General features: G+C 41.6%; 1 protein-coding gene across 1 annotated transcript; it reads right to left on the bottom strand.

Moving 5' to 3' along the window:
- Window positions 1–3601: 3601 nt before the first annotated feature.
- On the bottom strand, window positions 3602–8429 carry si:dkey-177p2.6 (uncharacterized protein LOC568712 homolog). Its single transcript, XM_040042234.1, has 2 exons — window positions 8298–8429; window positions 3602–7334 (listed from the first exon to the last, which is right to left on the bottom strand). Exon 2 carries the CDS (start codon window positions 7328–7330, stop codon window positions 6524–6526), a length of 807 nt encoding a protein of 268 aa, XP_039898168.1. The 5' UTR covers window positions 7331–7334; window positions 8298–8429; the 3' UTR covers window positions 3602–6523.
- Between the last annotated feature and the right edge of the window lie 621 nt (window positions 8430–9050).

The following is a 9050-nucleotide window of genomic DNA, read 5'->3' as shown; positions in this document are numbered from 1 at the left end:
ATTCATTTCCTGCTCAGTGGAATGCATTGCACTGATTAGACTGAGCAGTAGAGATGTGTAATGTGCAGCTGTATCCCTTTAAGTATTGAGCCAAATCAAGGTCTTATTGAAAAAAGGTAGTCGTTAGTTCAACAGCACCGACTCTCTGAAACTGCTTAAAGATAATTATTAATAGGTTTAACAATGTAACACACATCTCTGATTTTGTAAGCACAATGGTGCTTGTAGCTAAATGTTAATAGTTGCTAACAATTGCTGTAGTAATATTGTACTAATATTTTCTTTGACTAACAAACCTACTTTACATCCTTAGAGCTGAATAAAAGAGCTTTTTGATACAGTTTTAGCAGGCTGGTCTTCAGCCTGTGTAACTACTTTACTTACTTGGGTCTGTCCCTTCTGCTGAACACTAAGGCTGAATCAAAACAAGTATTGCTCAAGCAGAGCACACGAATCACTTATTTACTCTGATCCCCCACATTCCCACCCAAAATAAAAATATGTTTAAGAATATGCAGTGTTATGTGTAAGCATGCATATTGTGTGTCTTTGAATATATGTATGGATGTTTAAGTCACTTTGCAAACAAAAGAACTATCCATTTTCCATTATCCATTCTTAAGAGTTAGCTGTTTTGCTTTCAGTTACGTGATTTACGAATGTTTATTAGTCAAAACAAAGTGTTTTCACTGCTTCCTGGCGTTTTATGCTTTAAACAATAAATTTATCAAGAAAATATTAACAGATCCCCCCTCCCACCAAAATGAGTTTTTCCTTGCCACTGTCACCAAAGTGCTTGCTCATAGGGGGTCATATAATTGTTGAGTTTTTCTATGTACGTATTATTGTAGGGTCTATCTTACAATATAAAGCGCTTTGACTGTTGTTGTGATTTGGTGCTGTATAAATAAAATGATTTGAAATTGTCCTGATCCATGTGACTCCTGGAGAAAAATAAAGCTTTTTTCACATATTAGATACAAAGTATAATTCACAAAGTAGAATAGAGAACTTTTTTCTTTTGAAGTTATCATCTGGTGTATGAGCTTTGATGTAAAAATAGCAGTCAGTTAGCTTCATAATAATATTCTGCTAGAGTGAGCATGTGCAGTCAGTGAAAACATATAGGACTAATACGTCTGTAAAATTACAATATGAGGAATGTACAGCTAGACACCGCATTCTTTCTGAAAAAATACCTGAATGTCACTGAATAATAATTATTTATTAGCTTACTGTTTTGCTGTGTTGATAGTAAAAACTAATTAACATACAAGCATTAACAGCTTTTTGGACAACTTGCAGCCTTTTGCTGGTTGAGTCATTTTCCATTATGCATTTTAAGCGCTGAGAATAAAAGAGAAGACTGTAGATGCAGTCCCACTGTGCACCTCATACCTCTCATAAATTGTTGATTTTTTTTTTTTTTTTTTTGCATTAAAGAAAATAAATTATGAAGTGCTACAGGCTCTATCTGCCCATCGCTCTTTGGTCCATCCCATTGTTTTGTAGCAGAACAGGCGGTTTATTGTGCAAATGTGTGTAAGTGTGTGCGCGTTTGTGCTGAGTCAGCCTGGTACACCGAGGCTTTCTGAGCCAAAGCCTGGCTTTACTGCACCGCAGCAGACTGATGCCTGCCTGCAGAGAAACATTAAACCCAGACTGACACACCACAGCACTCTGCTGGGCCATAGATACACAGTTATACTTTCACAAAATCTTTGGTTTGGCTGGCGGGCGGGCGGGCGGACGGACGGACGGACGGACAGACAGACAGACAGACAGACAGACAGACAGACAGACGGATGGATGTGCAGTTCTGGTGTGTTAAAATGGTAGTATTGGCTGTGGCTGTGTGCAGTGCTGCACGTGTTGCTCCTCCTTGTGTGTGGCCACTCCCTGAATTCCTGCACCAGAGGCCTCTCGCTCACAACATCTACTCTACTGCTTTCTCTCCTGGGCTGAGATCAAACCCATAATTTTGCTGAGAGAGGGAAGAATGTAGCAGAATATCGTGGGTTTTATCTGTTTGTATGCCGTGATGTTTTGTCCTTCGATCCCATCCAGGGCTAGAGGCTAAAATTAAGCTTGAGTCTGTTGCCATATATAGAACATATGTTGCTTTTCTTTTTTTCCATGTGTTGTCTTCTGTCGTTATAGTTCAACTAATATGGAAACAGATGAATACCGAAAGTAATAAATCAACAAGCCATTAAAGGGGCACTTCATGGAGTGACGCGTAATTATATTTGATCCCAAGCAAAAAGATGCTTCTCTGACAGGGAACAAAGGAGGCTGAGAACTCGCTTTATAGTAAAGTACTCATATTCAGGTTTAATGGAATGACAGGCTGTGTAATTGTTTCTCATTTGTGAGACTTTTCGGTTCCAGTCATTTTAGCTTTTCTTCTCTTGAAAATACCTAATAAAAATAATGCAACTAATTTTTCTTTGAAAATTGAAATTGAAAAACTTTTGATGTTTGAAGTCTTCTCAAGGATCTGTACAATGTAAGGTGAAGACCCTGCTATAGATTATAGAGAAGCCCATTGATTCACTATTTGATAGCACTTTGCGACAGTGGGAAGGAAGAACTCCTTTTTAACAGGAGCTCTTCCTCCACGCAACCTAGTTGAGGGTGAGGGAGGGGGAAAAGGAGGCAGAGGAGAAGAGCAGTGCTTTTGATGATATTGTTCTGGTATAATATTGCTGTTTTTACATAAGTAAAAGGCTTTGAAGGTTTTCCTTTTTTTTTACACCAGTATTGATCTGTAATGTTGCATATACAGCTTTATAGAGATCTACACTGCATTTGCAGAGGTAAAGGTGAAACATGAGATTAAACCTCTCTGTCCAGAATTTCCATGACTAAGAGAGTTGCCAGTGAATTGAGTGAGATTCACAGGAAGTTTAGTCCCCTACTGTGAGAAACACTGATACTTACTGTACTGGCTTCATAGACAGATCAGGTTTTCTGAAAATGACACCAAGCTTTAGTGATGAAGCTGCAGAAACACCTGATTACAACACCAACAAACACTGCAGGACCGATCTTTTTGAATGTGCATTGTCATTCTCATCATAAACAAACACCTGCTTTTCTATCAAATGACCACCAGAGGGAAGTGTTGGCATCCATTTAACTCTCTAGACACATTTGGGAAAATATATATATATATATATATTTATGGGCTGCGGGAAATTTTGCCCTCAGCCCTGCTTTCCAGGCTGCAATGCCCTTTTGCATGATGTATCATTGACATGCTTTAGCTTATACATGTATACTATTACTGAGGTTAAGCAGTTAAAGGTTAGAAGGATTTTGGCTGAGCTCAAAAGGGACTGTTGCCTTGGAGGCAACACACAAGACAAAATACTCCTGCAGGTCCACAGACCACATGCAGTCAGTTGCGTATTGAGTAATGTCCTGTTGTGTGTACGTGGTTGGTGTGCAGAGGTCGGCAGGAATGTCTGTATAGTAAATACTTCATGTTCAGTTTTTGTAATAGAGATGTGACGTTTGTGTCTTTGTGCCAAAGACACAGTCAGGTCTGCATGATGTCTTGCAATGAAAGATTAAAAGACTCGCACAAAGCGGTTCAAGTATTTTCTCTTTATTGTTGGATAAAATCTATAAAATATTCCAAAAACAAATACAATACATTATGAACGATCATCTTTTCACTGAACAAAGTCTTCCTTCAGTTACATTGGAGGGGGGGGTTGTTTTTCATGTTCAGCATTGACAACATACACTTTGTGCTTTGCAAAACCTACTGACACTCTGTGCTTTCACACAATTATAAATAACACTGCAACCTCCTGCTTATTATATTCGATCCTGTCAGACAGATTATGTAAAATTATTTTATAAAAAACAGAAAAGTGGTTTTATTTCACCGGCTGAAGAACAGCCAATTCACACTGTGTCTGTGCAGAGGCATCAGGAGCAAAAACAAGTTGTTGTTGGAGCAGCAGTGCGCTGCTCGTACATCTCATGTGATTGGTCTGTAGTCTTAGTCTGGGCAAAACAAGCTCCAAACCCCTCCTACTGAACATGTGACGCAATCTGCTTCCTCCCACCCTCCTCCACGTCCTCATCCTCCTCCTCCTCTTATTTTCCCCCTTCTGGCTCTGGCTGCCACCTCCTCCCTCAGCTAGTTCACTGTCAGCCCGTCAGGATACATTAAGCTCATATGCCTGTAGTGTTCAGCGAGCACAGAAAAAGGCCAAGTAAAGGGAAGAAACCATGACAGCCGTGGCTTTTGAGTGCTTTACGTAACACCTTTCTGCAGTCCTTTGGTTTACAAAAAAACAGAACAAAAAACAAAAAATATCAATGAAGCTCGAGCTCACACAGACACAACACCTCAGCGCAGTTGAAAATTAGAATCAGTAGTAAGGCACGTTGTCAACATGAAATGAGATGGAGATGAGGACGGATCACTTTGGTCTGACAGGAGAGCGTTAGATTCTCAGCACAATTAAAATGATAAACCACACCGTTTCGATCAGCGACAAACACACAACGGCTCTCTGGGTGAAAACAGGAGTGTTCCAGGTAAACCGGCAGACAGACAGACATCAGGAGGTAGAACAGGAGTAAACCACAAACAGCGAAGGTCAGGCGTCAGATTCCCTGTGACCTTTCACTCACTGGATTTCTTCTACTAGACAGGAAATTGGTTTCAGGTAGAAACGCGTATAAAACTGCTCAACTCCCACATTGCGTGTAAAAATTTAAATAAACAAAAAACCCATCAAAATACAAAGGCTTCTGTTTTCAGGTTAAACTCTGAGACATGGCAAAGGTGCCCTGACCATTGACTTGATGTGATTGGCTCCTCAGTCAGAACCAGACTGGGATTACATTACCATTTAAAAATACATATTGTATGCTGAGTTAATGACATGTTGGATTTACTATACTAAGAAAAAAAAAAGCTGCCAAGAAGGAAAAACTCTTATTTGTCATACAGGTGCTGACTGTTTGTCTCATTTTGTGTCACAAAGTGCATCAACACTGACAGTCCGAGATTAGAAAGAACCTTAATTATAAGTTACACTCACACCTAACCGATAGACTCTATGTAGAAAGAACAGTAATATGGTTTGCTGTTCAGTTGTCATTCACAAATAAAAAATAAAATTAGATAAAAAGGCAACAAGAAAAACAATTTACCCTTTCTATACTGGAGCATTGAGATGTCCTCTCTACACCCCCCACCCCACGCGCACACGCACACGCACACACACACTTTCTATACAACTTCAATATAGTGCTCACAAGCGGCTGCATTCTCCTTTCTACTAAGGAAATAAATATACAGATAGATAAATAGTCCATGCTCTGACTGCTGTACGGCCACAAAGACTTTCATCTTTCATCAACAGGAGTTGCTCGGTCCTACAACTGAAAAAAGAAACTCGGGCCTGGGCTCTCCTGGCTGGCAGAAGCACGCCCTCTTAAGTAATTGAAGGGATTTCAATTAATAATCAACCCAGACCTGATCTAACAGTCAGAGTACCGCACGAAGCACGGCAGCTCAGGTTTCTTCTGACGACTGCTGCAGTTACAGAAGCAGGAGAGCAAAGTGACAAATACTTGGAAACGTGAGGATCCACGTCCAGGAAAATTCACCTTAAACACTGCCGTATGCCATCAGTTTTTCATGTCCAGTACCACCCATTGCAACATTTCTCTTGCAAGTTTTGCAATATACTTTTGGTGTGCCAACTTTGTCTAAACATGTCTGATCTACTCTTAGTAGAGATTATTCACCTCCTACTCATAATACAACCAGCTGGAAAGCTAAAGCGCTGCCCAGTTTGATTCCAGGTCTTCCTGTCCCTTCTAAAATGCCTTTCTGATTGTAGCATTGTTATATACCAAGTTTCAGCTAAAAATAAAATTCTTTGATTAATATTGATTGGTTACACAAATAAAAGGTACATCTTTTTTTGCATTTTTGTTTTGTTTGCCAGTAAAATGTCATAAATTAGCTCTTCAATTGCTACTTTTCTGACAGCCCAAAACCCCAGCATAAAAATACTAAAAAAATTAAATAAAATACAAAGACAGAAATAATTTCTTTCCATTTTTGCTCGACTGACAAATTGTGTCAAGTTTTCGATCTTCACTTTTCCTGTCAATAGCAGTTTTGGACTGATAACTATTAAAAACAGTGCAAAAGAGTTGTACCATGGATGTCTAACTTTATAAGACGCTCTGAATGTTATTCTTCATCTGTTATAATAAATATTTCATATCTCTTGAGGCACAAGCATAGGTGCATAACTAGGTCCTCATAAGAGGCATGTGCATATTAGAATTAGTGTTTCATTCCACCTTAAACTGGCTCAACCTTGAGAAAAATTTTCAGCCAAACTATCAGATAGACCGTTAAAAGAAAAAGAAAAAAAAAAAAAGACAGAGTTCATCAGAAAGAGTTTGTCAGCCCTAATTCAGCCGGAGCAGCTCCTAAAAAAAAAGACAGGAAATGTTCAGAAGTTCATCTCGGTGATCAGGACTTTACCAGGATCTCCATGATGTGGTCCAGGTCATTCAGGTCCACGAGACAAGACTGGAGGCTCCCCGTTGAGGAATGGCTGGAAGAACGTAATTTCACGTCCTCGTCCGGCCATAGCGACACGCTGACTGGCCACAGAGACCCTGCCGCCCAGGCCGACGGCAGATCTGAAGTCTCATACATCGATGTGTCAATGTCCTCAAAGATATCATCCAGGGCGAGGTCGCTGAGGTAGCCCATGGCATTTACTGCATCGCTGAAAGTACTGATGGCTGCAGCGGGCAGAGATTTCTGCTGGTCGGGGAAGTCAATTGCCTCCTGAGAGGGGAATTCGGGGGACAGTGGGGGAGACAGAGACAGGCTTTCCCCATCTCCTTCGGCACACCCAGGGCACGTAACAGGCACGTCCTCTCTGAAATCGTCCCTGAGTAGACAGGAGTCATCTGCATGAACGCCGCTGATGCTGAGACGTGAATCTGAGGTGCAGGTTCCCACGCCGTCACTCCGTATTTCCTCCTGAATCTGCCTGAGAGTATTGATGAGCAGCACGGAGCGGCGCAGGCTGAGCTCCATCCCCGCCTGATAACGCTGGAGCTTCTCCAAGCAGAGGCCGAGCACCCGCTGACGCTGCTGCAGGTGGCTCATGACCGATTTGGACGGGTCAATGAGAAGCCCGGCCTCGTCTTCCTGGCCATCCTTTCCACTCTGCTCCTTTTCCTCCGTAATAGTGGCTTCCGCGACCACCTCAGCCTCCAGCTCCTCCAAGCAGCTCCACTTCCGCTTCACACCTCGACCCAACATTGGCCTGCATCAGGGGATAAAGAGCCCATTTGTTAGGTTGCAATAAGGTACAACGTGTAATGAAGCGTTACATTTACATGGCAAAACACAACAAATAGTTCTGCAAAACTAAATTAGGTAGAGAGGCTAGTTTCCCAGGGCTTGAACTGACTGTTGGTCTTACACATTTGTCTTTTTTAAAGTCACCAATCGGAGCATTTCTTCCTGTTGAAGTGAAAGAAAATGAGACACAAACCTTTGACAGCAGTCGCTGAGATGGTGTGTCTATTCTTTCTTTCTTTCTTTTTTTAGGGCTGGGATCTCTGATCTGGCGGTATGGCAATAAACCTTGCATTCAATTTATGTAAGAGCACAAAGCAAGCGAGCATGCTTAGTTTCAGAGACACTGTCAGGCACAGAGCCTTTTCAAATCAGGAGAAAGCACATAAAGCATAAAGCTGCAGATACTGAATATATTATGCACCTTTACATAGGGGAGGAAAAAAAATCGACTGAGTTAAGACATTTGAAAGAGCGCATTTTACCAACTATGACTCACTGTTAGACACCCCAGCAGGTTTGACAGACTTTACTCATCCATACAGGGATGGGTAGCGCCATGGATCACTTTCTCGCTGATTCTTTTACAAAAGTAAAGAGGACACACGAAGCCCCATTTGGTGAGTTTGACCCTCGTCGGAGAGATTAAAGCTGCTTGGTCTAATTTAATATGTCGGTAGAAGCCTCAACAAAGTAAAATACGCGGATAATAAACATGTTAGCAAAAATCAGTCTTTTTAAATCGCTAACTACGATCATATGGTCACTCTACACTACTTATTTAGCTCAGGACCCCCGAGAACACCCCTTAACCCCGTGACGGTTCCCGTACTTCAGCGGGAACGTTAAGATCCAATTTGAACCAAGTTTAAAGGGCAAACTTGAGTTCAATTTAAGAGAACGACATAAAGACGACAGAAAAACCAACCTTACGTGCCCTTGGGAAGTGTCATGGGAGGTATGAATCCGTCGAGTCTTCGGCTGGTTTCGTTTCAGTGTCCCGTTCCTGAGCTGTAGACGGCCGAAGTGTGAGGAATGTACTGTCCGCTCTCAGCAGCTGGGGGAAGGCGGCGGAGCTGCGGAGGAGGGGGGAGGGGCACGGGAGCTCACCGGCGCACGGGATTGGTCCGTTCACCCGACGATCAAACCTCCGCCTCCGCCACTCACGGGGCAGCGAATGTGCGGTCGTTTGTTCCGACAGCGATCTGGCGCTGCGTTTAAGAACACCTCGTAACAGTTGGAAATCATGTCGAAACACACGAAATACACGTGAGCGGCGATAATGGCCTTTATGATCGGTGGAAAAAGAATTTATCAGGACATGGGCTTGTTTTGTCCAGTAAGCGGTAAATAATAAAAGCTGAGCATGTTTTTAAATATGAAATCACTGGTAGAGCGTAACCACTGCTGTTATTGACCATGGTGGACTAAGTATTAACCCTTTAAACTTGTTTGTCTTTTTCCGTTTGACGTATTTTTGGAACTTTAATTTTTTTTTCACGCATTAACTATCTGCATAAATTTTCTGTTTAAGTACAGTTATATATATTGTCCAGTTTAAGTAGTGTTACTTTAGCTCGATTTTTCTTGCACTGACTTTATAGTTGTTGACATAAAGCAAGAAGTGACTTGTTGATAAGTGTGTGACAAAGTGACCCTACTTCTCAGTTGATTTATTACC

Source organism: Simochromis diagramma, unplaced genomic scaffold, assembly GCF_900408965.1.
Source record: "Simochromis diagramma unplaced genomic scaffold, fSimDia1.1 OVJJ01000304.1, whole genome shotgun sequence".
Lineage (NCBI taxonomy): Eukaryota > Metazoa > Chordata > Actinopteri > Cichliformes > Cichlidae > Simochromis > Simochromis diagramma.
Note: the sequence above shows the minus strand (reverse complement) of the source record. Positions and strands in the feature narration are given on the sequence as shown.